At 59.8% G+C, this 14,363-nt stretch overlaps 3 protein-coding genes across 3 annotated transcripts; 2 read left to right on the plus strand and 1 right to left on the minus strand.

Moving 5' to 3' along the window:
* The first annotated feature begins 698 nt into the window (after nucleotides 1–698).
* LOC117646241 (kelch-like protein 10) lies at nucleotides 699–4,306 on the plus strand. The gene is given in 12 exon segments (XM_034387075.1): nucleotides 699–847; nucleotides 931–1,069; nucleotides 1,141–1,253; nucleotides 1,363–1,468; nucleotides 1,633–1,806; nucleotides 1,937–2,073; nucleotides 2,156–2,402; nucleotides 2,480–2,672; nucleotides 2,788–2,946; nucleotides 3,178–3,382; nucleotides 3,691–3,841; nucleotides 3,844–4,306. Coding segments are annotated over 12 exon segments (2,025 nt in total). The 5' UTR covers nucleotides 699–710; the 3' UTR covers nucleotides 4,108–4,306.
* A 3,652-nt stretch (nucleotides 4,307–7,958) lies between these two features.
* LOC117646240 (thyrostimulin beta-5 subunit) lies at nucleotides 7,959–10,076 on the plus strand. Its single transcript, XM_034387074.1, has 2 exons — nucleotides 7,959–8,196; nucleotides 8,936–10,076. Exons 1-2 carry the CDS (start codon nucleotides 8,008–8,010, stop codon nucleotides 9,230–9,232), a joined length of 486 nt encoding a protein of 161 aa, XP_034242965.1. The 5' UTR covers nucleotides 7,959–8,007; the 3' UTR covers nucleotides 9,233–10,076.
* Nucleotides 10,077–12,766: 2,690 nt separating this feature from the next.
* On the minus strand, nucleotides 12,767–14,345 carry LOC117645889 (thyrostimulin alpha-2 subunit). The gene is made up of 4 exons (XM_034386429.1): nucleotides 14,240–14,345; nucleotides 13,943–14,091; nucleotides 13,677–13,852; nucleotides 12,767–13,576 (listed from the first exon to the last, which is right to left on the minus strand). Exons 2-4 carry the CDS (start codon nucleotides 14,046–14,048, stop codon nucleotides 13,484–13,486), a joined length of 375 nt encoding a protein of 124 aa, XP_034242320.1. The 5' UTR covers nucleotides 14,049–14,091; nucleotides 14,240–14,345; the 3' UTR covers nucleotides 12,767–13,483.
* Nucleotides 14,346–14,363: the final 18 nt, after the last annotated feature.

Consider the following 14,363-nt stretch of genomic DNA (forward strand, 5'->3'; position numbering starts at 1 on the left):
AAGACGTTCGTATCCTGAGTGCACACAAAATTCTGTGAGTGGTTACCCCTCGACCGGCCGTTCTGCGCCACGCAGCCGCGCGGCCAGGCTGGCCACCATTGTTCCGCCAAGCGCCATAGAAACCCTTCGCACTGTGCTCGGCAAGTGTGTACGATGGCGCGCCGCCGCTGACGGTGCCAACCTTGAAAAAAATAACCCCCGAAAAAACGAATAAAAATAGTAAACTCGGCAACCTAAATGCGATCCAGGGCGCCATGGCTCCTCACGGCAGCTGACCCTCCGTCCGGATCGCACCAAAAAGTTTGACGAGTGCGCCCTGCCCGCGCCGGCTCGCGCGGCTCGCGCTCCGCGGAGGTGGGCTGGCGGCGGGGCGCGCGGCGGTGGACGGCGAGGGTAGCGGCAGCGGCCCCCGCGCCCGCCTCGGACATGGACCCCGGCGGCCAGCCCGGCGGCCCCGGCCATGGTAAGCGGAATGAAAGCCAGCCCCGCGAACGTCGCTCTAAACAGCCCATTCGGCCTAACCTAACCTTGCGTTTGCTCTGCCTCCACTCACGGGGTTGACGGCGGGGTTGGGGCCGCTTGGACCTCTGGGCGCGACCCCGGGGGCCGGCGGCTTGGCCCTGCCGGCCTTCCCAGGCATGGGCAGCGAGTGCTCGGGCGGCGCGGGCGTCGGGGACGGCCGCCGCCAGCTCACCAAGAACGGGCGCTCGATGAGCACGCAGGCCATGCAGTCCCTGTACGAGCTGCGGCAGAACAACCAGTTGTGCGACGCGGTGCTCAGGCTGGAGGACGGTGGCGTGTTCCCCGTGCACCGCGCCATCCTGTCGGCCTGCTCGCCGTACTTCAGGTACAGGCTGGCCGTCGGCTGGCCGGCCCCGGCGCGGGCGTCGCAGCACCGGCACCGCCGTCAACGCCCTCCTCCCTGTGAAGGGCCCTGTTCACCACGACGCTGCACCCGAATGAGAAAACGGACATCCTGCTGCTCGGCATCACCAGCGACATCATGAACCTCGTGCTGGAGTACGCGTACCTGCGCTCGCTCGACATCACCAAGACCAACGTGTGCCAGGTAGAGTCTCGCGGTGGCGCCGGCGTCGGCCTTCCCCTGGACTCATCCGGCCTGACGGACTTGACGGGCAGCTGCTGGTGGCGGCCGACTTCCTGTGCGTGCTGGGGGTGCGCGACATGTGCTGCGGCTTCCTCAACACCAACATGGCGCCCGACAACTGCATCGGCATCCTGCACTTCGCCAGGTAGCTCTGGAACTCAAAACGCGTCTAGAGTTTTGGCCGCCGGCGCCGGTCTTCTGGCCCACTGTGCAGCGACGCGCTCTAACCCCCGCCTGGCGCGCCTGATCCGCAGGGACCACTTCTGCACCGCGCTGCAGGCCTCGGCGCACCAGTTCATGATGAGGCACTTCGTGCAGGTGGCGCAGGAGAGCGAGGAGCTGCTGCACCTGGAACTCGAGGCAACGCCGCAATTCCGCCGCATTCGTCGCTCTGTCTCTCGCGCCTATACGGGACGCCCCACGAGAGCAAGAGAGACAGAGCGACTCTCGGAATCAGCCTGCACAGTCGTGTCTTGATGTGGACCCGCTTGCGAAGGGAAATGAGATGGACTTCGGGTTGACAGGAGCTGGCGCGCATGCTGGCCGCGGACGAACTCAACGTCAAGTCGGAGGAGGCGGTGTGGGAGTGCGCGCTGCGGTGGGTGAACCACGACCCGGACGCCCGCAAGCACCACATCGTCACCCTCATGAAGAGCATCCGCCTGGGCCTGCTCGACACGCAGTTCTTCCTCGAGAACGTACGTCACGTCGTCTGGAGCTCAAAACGCGTCTGGAGTTTTGGCCGCCTGCGCCGGTCTTCTGGCCCACTGTGCGCCGCAGGCTGCAACTGCAACTGACGAGTGTGTGCTTGCCCTGGCGCTCCGGCAGGTGAAGGACCATCCGTACGTGACGGGCAACGAGGCGTGTCGGCCCGTCATCATCGAGACCCTCAAGTTCCTCTACGACTTGGAGATGATCACGCAGAAGGACGGCGAGATCCCCACCCCGGAGATCGCCCGGCCGAGGTGCGCGCCAGCGCGCCGCCGCAAAGTCCTCGACGCGTTTCGATTTTCGGCCAGAATGGTACACCTTGGTCTCGGGCCGCAGGGTGCCGCACGAGATCCTGTTCGCGATCGGCGGCTGGACGGACGGCAGCCCCACCAACTTCATCGAGACGTACGACACGCGCGCCGACCGCTGGGTCAAGGTGGACGACGTGGACCCGGCGGGGGCGCGCGCCTACCACGGCACGGCGGTCGTGGACTTCAACATCTACGTCATCGGCGGCTTCGACGGCATGGACTACTTCAACTCGTGCCGCTGCTTCAACGCCGTCAACAAGACGTGGCGGGAGGTGGGCCGTCCGCCGGGAAGTCCCAGTGAGGTTGACAGTGTGAGCGTTCGCTGACGTCGTGCCCGGGGACGGTCAAGGTGGCGCCGATGAACGTGCGGCGCTGCTACGTGTCGGTGGCCGTGCTGCGCGGCCTGGTGTACGCCATGGGCGGCTACGACGGCCACCACCGGCAGAACACGGCGGAGCGCTACGACCACCGCACCAACCAGTGGTCCCTCATCGCCCCCATGATGATGCAGCGCTCCGACGCCAGCGCCACCACGCTCAACGGCAAGTACTTGGCCGGGTCGAATCCCACTGTGGATTTGTCAGAAGACTGGTGCGGTCGGCCAGAACTCTTGACGCGTTTTGTGCTCCAGAGTCGCTAAACAGGACTCTCTCCCAGATCGCATCTACATCACCGGCGGCTTCAACGGGACGGAGTGCATGAACTCGGTGGAGATGTACGACCTGGACACCAACCAGTGGTCGCTCATCACCCCGATGCGCTCGCGCCGCTCCGGCGTGTCCTGCATCACGTACCACGGCTGCCTCTACGTCGTAGGTGAGCCGGGTGCACCCCGCGCGGCCAGGCCGGGCCAGGCCGGGCCCGCGTTAGCGCCTGTGAAGTCCGGGGTAGGCAGCCCGGCGCGCGGGCGAGCGGCCGCATTGCCTAGGCCGGCAGGTTCTCGCGCCCCAAGAGATCGCCGTTTCATAGCTCTGTCCTTGTCGCTCCTTACGGACTGCCAGTGAGTGCGAGTGAGACAGGCAATGTGGACGAACCCCCCCGTTGCAGGCGGCTTCAACGGCATCTCCAGGATGGGGAGCTGCGAGAAGTACAACCCGGCCACCAGCACCTGGACGCCCATCCCGGACATGTACAACCCGCGCTCCAACTTCGCCATCGAGGTCATCGACGACATGATCTTCGCCATCGGCGGCTTCAACGGCGCCACCACCATCTACCACGTGGAGTGCTACGACGGCCGCAGCAACGAGTGGTCGGCGACTCGAGCCTCCCCGGCCTGGGCGCTCTGTCGACGCACAGTGGGCCAGAAGACCTGTGGAGGCGGCCGAAACTCTGGACGCGTTTTGAGCTCCAGAGTCGCTAAATAGGGCTCGAACCGAACGTGTGACCCCACCATTGGATTCCTCGTTCGGAGAGCTATCCATTGGTGGGGTCACACGTTGGCTTCGAGTCCCATTCAGCGACTCTGGAGCTCAAAACGCGTCTGGGATTTTGGGCGACCCCACCGGCCCTCTGGCCCACTGCGGGGCGGCGGCCAAGACAGTGCCGTGGCTGTTGCAGGTACGAGGCCACGGACATGAACATCTACCGGTCCGCGGTCTCGGCCTGCGTCATCATGGGGCTGCCCAACGTGCTGGACTACATCCACAAGCACCGCGAGCGGCTCATGGAGGAGAAGCGCCAGAAGCTGCTCGCGCTGGAGACGCAGCGCCAGATCGACACCAACAACAACAACATCCTGATGCCGAACGTCATCAGGAACCCCGTGGCGAACCCCGTGAACGACAACAACAACAACCTCGATGCGGCCAACAACAACGACGAGGAACGCAACCAATAAAGCCCTTGCGAGGGCGGCATCTCGTCGGCGCAACCCAGCCTCGCAATTCGGAGCCCTTTGTTTCGCCTCCCCGCCGGACGGACAGGGTTTGCTTTGGCGGCGTGGCCGAAAGGGTACACCGCCAGACTCGTAATTAACAGGATCCTGGTTCGAATGCCAGCAATTTTTTTTTGTATATTAGCATTTCCTGCTGTGCAGCCCGGCGGTTCAGAATCCTCAGCAACCCCCAGTTTGTTTTAAACCTGATTTTTAACCGGCCTGAGTGATTCGACCAAACTTCCGCCTTTTGCGTATAATGTCTCGGCTGCGCCCCCGGCCACGGCCCCGTGCCATCGGCCCGCCCGCGCCTGCGCGCTGGCCGCGCTGGGGGTGGGGGTGGGGGCGGGGAAAGGGGTGGGGCGGTGGGGGCGTGCAGGTTGCCCCGTGCAGGACCGCCGCCAGCACTCCCAGAACCGGCCCGACGCGCTCCGAGCAACAAGTCCCACCCCCGCGCGTCGTCTGCTGCGAGGGGAAGGCCGTGCCGTGCCGTGCCGAACCGCGCCACGCCGTGCCGGACCGCGCCGCGTGAGGGACACCCTGATCGCCATGATGCGCCACGAACGGTGAGTTGCAGAGTCGCGGTGTGCGGCTGCCACACTGGAGAAAGGGCAAACCCGTGACGTGAACCAGGTGACCGGGCTGGCACTCCAAAAAGCGCACTAAAGTTAAATAGCCTATTAGGTGGAAACACATAAATGAGCTGATTCGATGCATGGATGTGGTCTAGATGAATGAGACGAAGCCGGTGACACCTGAAAAAGAGCAGGCCACAGTGGGTCAGAAGGTTCTGGACGTGTTTCGAGCTCCAGAGTCGCTAAATGGGACCCGAACCGAACGTGTGACCCCACCAATGGATAGCCCTCCGAACGAGGAACCCATCGGTGGAGTCTTACTTTCGTTTCGAGCCCTGGTTAGCGACTCTAGAGCTCAAAACGCCCTGGAGCTCCGTACTGCAGCAGGGGCGGCGGGGCGCGGGGCGGCGACTCGCTGCCGTTTTGCCCGTGTTTGATTTACGACTGTGGCGCCGCACCCGGGGCCACCAGTGTGTGAGAGAGAGTCCGCGTGTGTGTGTGTGAGAGAGAGAGAGAGGGGGGAGCGAGGCTGAGGGAGAGAGAAGGGATGAAGGTAATCCTGTGGCCGCGCGCTGCCTCACCCCCGCTAAGCCTTTGGCATTTGCAACGATAGTTTCCGTTACACCGATCCGCGCGTTGTGACCTCACATACACACGCGACGCCCTCCCCCCCTAGGGCCTGGAGGTGCAGGCCCGGAAGCGCCTCCTGCCGGGCCGGATGGTCGGACACCTGATGGCGTGTAATCCGGCACTGATAGGATGGGCCTTGTTAATAAGGCACGTGCGAAGAATCCCTCCCCGAAAGGTTGTGTGTGGGCGGCGGCGGGCCGTAGGACGAAACAAGAACGAAACAAGAAACCTCAAAGCAAACGCACCAAAATTTTAAAAAAAATCTCATTCAACGAACGTTAATGAAAGCAGATGATCCGTCGCGTTTCACAACTGCTGTGATAGCCGAGAGGTTAGAGACGTGGGATCGAGTTACCGCAGGCGGGCGTTCGAATACCAGCGTCACACACGTTTTTTCGACTAACTATCCTAAGGGTGGTGGTTCGAGGCCATCCGAGCGGAGCCGTGTGCAACAGACCCACATGCCGGAGGTTCGACTCCTAACAAATATTTCCATTTAATTTTACTGCCTCACCCAGTGCGGTTGAAACCCGTGAACGTGAGCCCACTCCGTGCATGGGACGTGGTGGTCCAGGGAGTAGAGGCGTCGGTTCCCAATTCTAGGGTCGGCGGTTCGACTCCCCCAACTTCTTGCGAAATTTTGACCGGGTCGGTCGAGTCCTGTTGCGTCAAGAACCCACCTCACGCCGGTCCCCTCATCATGGGCCGTGGTGGCCGAGAGCGTAAAGTCGTGTGATCCCGGTGGCGGGGTCCGGGGATCGAATCTCATCATTTCGTTACATTTTTCGACTGCCTTCCTCCCACTGCAACTCAAACCCGTCGTCCAACACGCTGCCAGACGTACAAGCGTGATAGCGTAGTGGTCAGAGTCACATTCACCTGGCCACTCCGCTGTGGGTGTCTAAAAAGCAATCCGCTTCGGCGGGTTGGCCTCGGCACTGGAGCGATGGCGTATTTGATCCATCAATCCAGACCACCCGGTGTGTGGTTGCGGGTGGTGCCTCCTTGACTTGTCGGGGAGGCGATGATAAGTCCTTTGAAGCTGGCCTAAAACGCTGTATGTTCGGTACGGGAGCGCCGGACAGTGGGGGTACCATGGGGTACACAACCAACCCTACGAAAACAAGAAGCTCCCACCAAACCTCTTCTCTGTCTGAGTCTCTCTCTGTCTCTCTGTCGTCTCACTCTACGTCCCGCCCCTCAAAGAGCTTCGTACTGGGTGCTCCCACCCAGCTGCCTGAGCTTTGGGGTCCTACTGGGTCCCCCGGCGAACGCTTAGAGTCGCTGACGGGATTAACCCCAGGTACCTGATAGCACCGGTTCCCATCCCGAACACCGAAGTAAAGCAGGAGGCCTCCCCATTAAGACTGGGGAGGGGGTGTAGAGTTCAAATTTTTTTCTTTTCCCTTTCAAATTTCTCAGTCAATACTCGTTCGGTTTCCTTATACGGGGTAGTATGCGGGCTCATTCCAAAGATAGTAATTAAAATTGTGTATGAAACAAAATATATAGACCCGAGCGAGGTGGCCGGCGGGACCGCGGATCCAGGAGCAAGGCGACTAGGCTGCCCGCGGGCAGTGCGGGGGTGGCTGCCCGGGGGCGGGGGAGGGGGAGGGGGGCTGCTTTATAGCTCGTTCTAAGCCCACGCGGCGGGCCGCGGGTGTCCATGTCCTCCAATGTCCACCACCGCTTGCTTTATGACGTGGACTCAGATCAGGGACAATAATCTGACCGCCCGCAGGAATAACAGTTTGCTTTCGTCGCTCTGTCTCTCTCGCGCTCTCGCGGCGCCGTGCGGGTGCGAGAGAGACGGCGAGCTGCAGCGCTGCAGTGGTGTGGCCCGGTGTAACACCCGCCCCTCGGCGTCGCTCTGCGTTCGGATCGACCCCGCCGACCTCGGCCACTTAACCCAATCTGTGGGTCGGAATGCTTTGCGGATGGCGAGCACGGCGAGCACGGCCAGCGCCACTCGTGCGCCGGGAGGAACCGGCGAAGCACCGCCCCGTCGTCGCTCCGTCTCTCTCGCACCCACGGCGCGTGCCGCAGTGCCGCAGGGGTGCGAGAGAGACGGAGCGACTCGGCCAGGCATCCGCCCGAGAGGCCCGAGAGGCCCCAGAGGGCTGTGAGGGGCGGGCGCGGCCCTTTGCCTCGGCGCCTCGGCCCTTTGCTTTGCGTGGGCGAGGAATGCCGCCGCGCCGCCGCCGCCTTCGCCAGCGCACCCCGTCGGCCACCGTCGGCCCGTTGTGGCCCCGCGACGCCAACGGCCGAAAAACGGGGCGGCCAACGTGAGCAGTGCCGGCCTGTGGCGGCCGCGGTCTCGGGGTCAGCGGGTGCGGGGCCAAAGGCGGCCAAAGGTCCAGGGCGGGGCGGGGCAGACCAGTCCGCACGTGCAGCGCGGGCAACAATGAAGTGGTAATGCACCCACGTCCCCGTGATGGCCGTGATCGATGCAGCCCGCCATTCGCACTGAAAGGAACCTGTCACCCATCCCCCTCGCCACACACACACACACGCGCACACACATGCATACGCACACACAAACACACACGCGGGCACACACCCCGGCCGCCCCGGGTCACTGCCCACTGACCATTGGGCGCTCATTCCACGCCGGGGCCGGGCGGGTGTTCGCGGAGGGTTGGATGGAACTCGGGTTCGAATCCCGCTTCGGCCGCGTTTTCAAAGTGCGCGTGTTGCAGGCCGTGCAGGCCCTCGGCGTGCCGCGGCGCGCGGCTGCTGCTGCTGGCGCTGCTGCTGGTGCAGGCGGCGCACGGCGAGCTGCTCGTCGGCGACCTCATGGACCGCGACAGGGCGATGGCGCTGCCGCTGACGCTGCTCGGCGGCGGCCCCGTGGACGTCCGCACCACCCTGGAGTGCCACCCGCGCGTCTACAACAGCACCGTCACCCGGATGGACCGCAACGGCCGCTCCTGCTACGACCACGTCAGCGTCACCAGCTGCTGGGGCCGCTGCGACTCCAACGAGGTGGGTCGCCGCGCGCCGGCCAAAATCCTAGACGCGTTTTGAGCTCCAGAGTCGAGAAGCAGAACTCGAACCGAACGTGTGACCCCACCAATGGATTGCTGTTCGAACGAGGAATTCATTGGTGGGGTCAGACGCTCAGTTCGAGTCCTGTTTAGCTACGCTGGAGCTCAAAACGCGTCTTCCTTTTATTTCGAAGATTCGTTGGGGGTACTGCGGCGCGTTTAGCGGGCCGGGCCGGTAAATGGGGCGTCGAGTGACAAAGGACGGGGCGAGCGGGGCCAAGCAGGGCGAAGACCCCCGGCAACAAGTCCGTACGCGCCGCAACGCCCTGGGTGTGTGTCGGACACCGATCCCCGGCCACGATTTGTTTGCTCTGGCCAGGCGCTGGGAGGGCTGGCGGCGGGGCTGGGGGTGGCCAGGGCCTCAGCCAGGGCTTGTCAGTCAATAGAGGGGCCAACGCACCGCGGAGCAGCGCGGCATTCCAGGTCCGGCAGGCCCACTCCGAGAGGGCTGCACGTCGGCCTATCTGGGTTTGTCTGGGAGTTTGGGAGCAATATTGCCGCAAAGTTGATCAAAACGTTCACAAATGTCTTTGGAAAATCGTGTTTTGGGCCGACTTTAAGCATCCACTGCGTCTGATCCTAGGCGGTATTTCGTCCTCCATTAGCAGGCAATTGGTCTTTGGACCTTCCTTTAGCATGCGTTTGTTGCGGAGTGAGCACCACGACCCTTGTTGCAGATCTCGGACTACCGCTTCCCCTACAAGCGCTCCCACCACCCAGTGTGCATCCACGACGTGCGCGAGGTGCGCGTGCTGACGCTGCGCCACTGCCAGGAGGGCGTGCTGCCGGGCACGGAGCGCTACGAGTACCTGGAGGCCAAGCGCTGCTCCTGCCAGGTGTGTCGCTCCAGCGAGGCGTCGTGCGAGGGCCTGCGCTACCGAGCCGTGGGCCCCGCCGGCCCCACGGGCCCCACCGCCACCAGGCAAGGCGTCATCGAGACGGTGCAGCCCATGGTCATCAACAACAGGGACTAGCGGACCCGCCGGAGAGAGACCGACCTGTTGCCAAAAAAATAATCTGTTGCAAAAAAAGTAAAAAAAAATTACTGTAATAAAAAAAAATCCATCGGCAAGTGTTTGGGAGCTTTCACTACCCTGGGTGGTTTGCACCCTCACAGGAAAAAAAAGTCTAAAAAGCATCGCTCCGTAGTGCGAAGTAAACAAAGGCATTGTAACCATCTTAAAAGACATGCTTCCTTCGTCATACGAAGCATTCGTTCATAAGACGGCGTGATTTGACAATGCCTTCATTTTGTTTGTAGCTGCGGAGCAGATGGTTCGTAGACTTTTTTGAGTGCTTAGTTTTGTGCGACTTATAAAAAGATGTTGATATGCAACATTTAGTGAATCGTAAATATGTATTGTAATCCTTTAGTAGAGCCAGAGATAACAGCCAGAGCAGTGGCTTGAGCTGAAGTGTCGTGGGAGGCGAGCGCTGCGTCGTCGCGTAGGTGGGATGCTTTGAACGGTGTTACTTTCCGTCTCTTCACATGTAGGTTACGTTAGAGTCGTAGGTCGAATTCGTGGAAATATAGTGAAAAGCAATGTGGCTTACGTGAAAAAAAAATCATGGACTACGGTGTTATTGTAGTTTTTGTCTGTAACCAAACTGTGATCAGGTGGTTGTTTCCCCCCCCCCCCAAAAAAAAGTTAGTATCATTACCGCGTATCTTTAGGACATTAATTTATTCTGTCATGTAGCTTTATTCCCAGTTTGTGCTTCTATTAAAATATGTTGCATTTCCCTCTTCATTTCCCTCTTAAATATTCTTCTCTTTCGTCATTTCATGTGTCAATTTTTACGTAATTCTAAATAAAAAATATCACTTAATTTTCACTTGCCTATGATGTACTTTCTTTTCCCTCAAACCAAACAACAACAACAAACGAGTATTTTACAGTGCGGTCTCTGGAGAGCAGGCCTGGCGCGTGCTGATACAGGCGGCACTCCAGTTCCTCGTCCCGCTCCAGAGTTCCAGACTCCAGCGCAGCGACTCAGAAGAGCGGTTTGCCGCTCCGTCTCTCTCGCACCCTTACGGAGAGCCCCATGAGTGCGACAGAGACAGAAGGCACTCTTCCGAATCGCTCGGCAGTGCATCCTCCAGCGGGTTTTCTCCCCGGTCATGCGGCAATTAAGCTCCGCAGAGCCGTAAAGGCTTACAGTAACGACAGAAAGGGAGAGGAGGGAGGGGAGGAGGGTGGGGGTGTATTTTCTCACACAGGCCTTGCTGTGCAGCCCTTCACACCCCCCACAGACCGCAACCACAAGCCACCGATATACACGGCGTCTACACTGTAGGGGGCGCGGTGATTCCGAGTCAGTAAATCATTCACCACCATACAGAAAGGATGCAATGCGTCACATGTGTAGTGTGATGGCCTCACTAGAAGAACGAATGTCTTTCAACACGAAGGACCGAGGTTCAAATACACGCCGCGATTCCCTTCTTCTTCTTTTTTTTGGTTGAAGTTTCTAATTTTTGGGTGTGGGCAAAAATGATGATGTAACCCACGCAGTAGCCGCGACTGAGGCACACCCACGCCCGCGCCCTCCTCGAGGCCACCACCCTCGCAAAGTACACGTGCAAGCGGGGAAAAAGGGCCTGCCTGCCTGTCTCTGCCCTCCTTTAGAGCCTCTGTTATTTGAAAGAAACGCAAGGTAAACTCGGCGAGTAATTAAGACGCGCTGCCGAGAGAGAAGGGGGGGGGCGAATCCAGAATTCCAAGTCGCGCCATTCGGTTTTCGAGATTTGCCCGGCGGGTTTGTGAGTAACCGTCACTCAAAACTTCACTCACCTTCTGACTGCGAATCCATACCAAATAGACAAGTCATAGCTCGAGGCACACCCGCCCGTCTGCCCGTCATAACCACATCACGCGGGCCTCCTTTCCGTGAGTGGAGTGAAATAGCGAAACAAGGAGGGTGGCTGTCATTACATTAGCCTTGCGGTGTGTGTGTGCGCGCGTGCCGTGTCAGTAATGGCCAGCCCGCTCGAAACAACTGCAGCTCCACACACACAGTCCCGTCGTGCCCGGTCCCACTCCCCTGTGAGAGCAGCCAAACCACGCGCACGGTTGTATTCGTTAATCATCACGCTCCCGACCTCGATCCTCGAACCTTGAACCTCGAACCTCAAACTTTGAATAATGAACCTTGTTCTTCGAGCCTCGAGCATCGAACCTCAAACCTCCTCGAAGTTCTAACCTTGATCCTCGAACCACGTACCACAAATCTCAAAACTCAACCCTCAAACCTAAAACCTCGAACCTTGAACCCCAAACCTCGAAATGGCGCTTCACATCCATTTCCGCTCCCGACCTCGTGCGACGTCTGCCGCCAAAAGCGCGAGTCTGTGGCTATGCGGTCAGGTCTAGAATTCTCCCCACCCCCTCTCACCCCCACGGCGCTGACGTCAGCCGGCTCCAGGAGAGGCGTCAGCAACACCCCCACCGCGACGGCGGTGTCCAAAGTTGTGCTTCAAGGTGTGCCAAGCTACCTACCGCTGAAAGAAATCTGGGAAATTATTGAACAAACTTGCTGGGGAAAGAAAACTTGCCTCCGATCTTGGGATCCTGGGAATAGGTATGCTAAAGGAAGCGTCACAGACATGTAAACCCAGAGTCCGAGGCTGCTGACCAAGCCCGGCGAAGCCCGGCCTGACGCAATAGCCGCCAAAAGCCTCCATTCTGGCTCCTCCAAGCGCGACAAGCGCGATGAACGAACATCGTTCCCTCCCTCAACCCCCTTCCCCCTACCCTCCTCGAGACGAGCAAGGTTAACTGAAATAATTAGCGTTCTGAGCCCCACACGATATGTTCCGCCCACTCTGTGTATGCGCGCGCATGTGTGCGTGTGTGTGGCTTTCCGTGTGTGAGTGAGAGAGAGTTTGTCGTGGGACTTGGGGATTTGCGGCCTGGATTTGTGCTGATATACAGATTAAAGGACTGCGCGCTGTTTAACAATTCAATATGCACCCCACGGCGCGCGGCGTCGCCCGCCTCCCTCTACACCCCAACGGCGGGAAGATGACGACAACAGAGGTATCAACTTGAGGGATCCAAGTTGAGCGCACGACTTGCATCCGAGCGAGCCTCCGCCTGGAGCAGGGCGTTTGAGGGGCAGCTGCAGCAAAGCGCCAACGCCACCCCCGACCGCCAGCCACCCCCACCACTCTAGGGTGCCCAGGGTGCCCAGGGACAGAGAAAGCAATCTCTCTCCGACAAGGATTCGGCAAATAAAGTGTGTTTGAAGTCAAAGGTCCCCGCCGCCCCAGCGTCCCGCGCCGCGCAGGCCGTGTGTTGGCCGTGTTGGCCGTGTTGGCTGTGTTGGCGGTGCCGGTGCGGCCAGTGCCAAAGGAGGTGCAACAGGCACGCAAAGAAGGGGCTGATCTGGCCTTTGCGACGGACCTCTGTCGTCGTTCAAATCAAATTTGGTTGCCCCATGTTTTTTCTGATTTTTGTTTATTTTACTGTGCGGACAGAGTAAGGGAAATATGAATGAAGCAGACGTTGGTCTAATCTGATTTATTTATTATAATTACACACAACAGCTCTCACAATAATTAATTTTATTTTTGTTTGGCGTTTGGGAGTAAAACTCTATATTTACACTTGCTACACAATTTAAAGACACGAAGGGAAAAAATCTACGTCATTTGAATACGAACTAGAAGTAGTATCAAGAATAAGTGCAAAATGATTCGGCCTGCTAAGTCACTCTACGACCTGTAATCCACACCCGCCCTAAAACTAGAATACAGCTTTCCAATTCACAAAACTCGATTCCAGAACCATTTTTTGTGCTCTCTCAGTCTTTCACTTGTAAGTGGCGCCGTGCGCCTACTCGTCATAGAGTAAATTACGCGAAAAGCTTCACTCTAACTAATTTTTCATCGTCTACGTTTAATGAGGTTCATCTTGACTGTTGCCACGGCGGAACTAACTAATCGACAGACGCGCACACACACTGCGCTAGCAGCCAAAGCACTAAAATGTTTACTTAAGTTTCCGTTTGCAAAGCGAGCCTGAACATGATCATCACATTGTTTCTATGGCACTGCATCGGCGCGGCCGCCGGAAAAACATAGTTGTACACTCCCAACGCCTCCGGGACCCTCCCCCGTCCCTCTGCTCCGGGGCCGGGCCGGATCGGGTCGGGTCCAGCCGACGTGCAGATGGCCCGGATGGTGGGGCCTACATCCCCCTGCGCGGCCACTCCGCCTCGGGTCAGTCCTTCTTGCAGTGGTAGCACGCGCAGCTCTTGGCGGACTTGAAGGTCAGCTCCCGGAATCCGTTGAGGCACATGACGCGGACGCTCACCTGGAGGAGGGCGGATTGCCAAATGTCAGCAGTGTGTTTAAAGGCAGAGAGAACACCTTCGAAAAACTGTGTTTTCTTTCCAAGAGGACTAGAAACTTACATCCTCGGTGTCCATGATGTTGCAGCACTCCCCCACGCTGGTCACGGGCTGGTGGGGGTTGACGGCCATGGTCTCCAGGGCCGACGGGATGCTCCAGGACTCGCAGAAGCCGCGGCACGCGTTCGTCGTGATGTGGAACTCAACGCAGTCCGGGATGCTGATTTTTCGGGTGTGGCCTGCGGTAGACACACGCAGTCAGGTTGGGGGCAAGCAAGCAAGTGAAAACAGAAAGGCAGACGATCGCGGGTATTCGAACCCGCACTCACCGACTCTGTGGCAGCCGGGCCGCTTCCAGCCGTTGTCGCCGAGGTCCGCGATGACGTGCTGCAGGCCCAGGCACACGAGCACCAGCCAGGCGAAGCGGGGGGCCATGGTACGCGCCGCCAGCGCCTCCCCGACGCGCAGCAGCAGCCTCCTGCAGCACGACAAGCAGACTGCGATCAAGTCTAGTCCGGGATGCCGCGGGGGTTGGCGTCGGCGAGCCTGCCGCGGCCGGCCTCCAGGCTCTGCAGGCGCTATGCTTGACCAGCCTCAGGCGGTACGTCCCCGCCGTCCCTACTCACAAGGGCGATGGCGTACTGGACTTGTTGGGCTTGGCGCGCGACGTGCTCGGCGTGCTCGGCTCGGCCTGACTGCGTCGCTGGGCCGCGGGCTGCTCACTGTCGTGCTGGTGGCCGAGCGGGCGGC

The sequence above is a fragment of the Thrips palmi genome, unplaced genomic scaffold (assembly GCF_012932325.1).
Source record: "Thrips palmi isolate BJ-2018 unplaced genomic scaffold, TpBJ-2018v1 HiC_scaffold_19, whole genome shotgun sequence".
Lineage (NCBI taxonomy): Eukaryota > Metazoa > Arthropoda > Insecta > Thysanoptera > Thripidae > Thrips > Thrips palmi.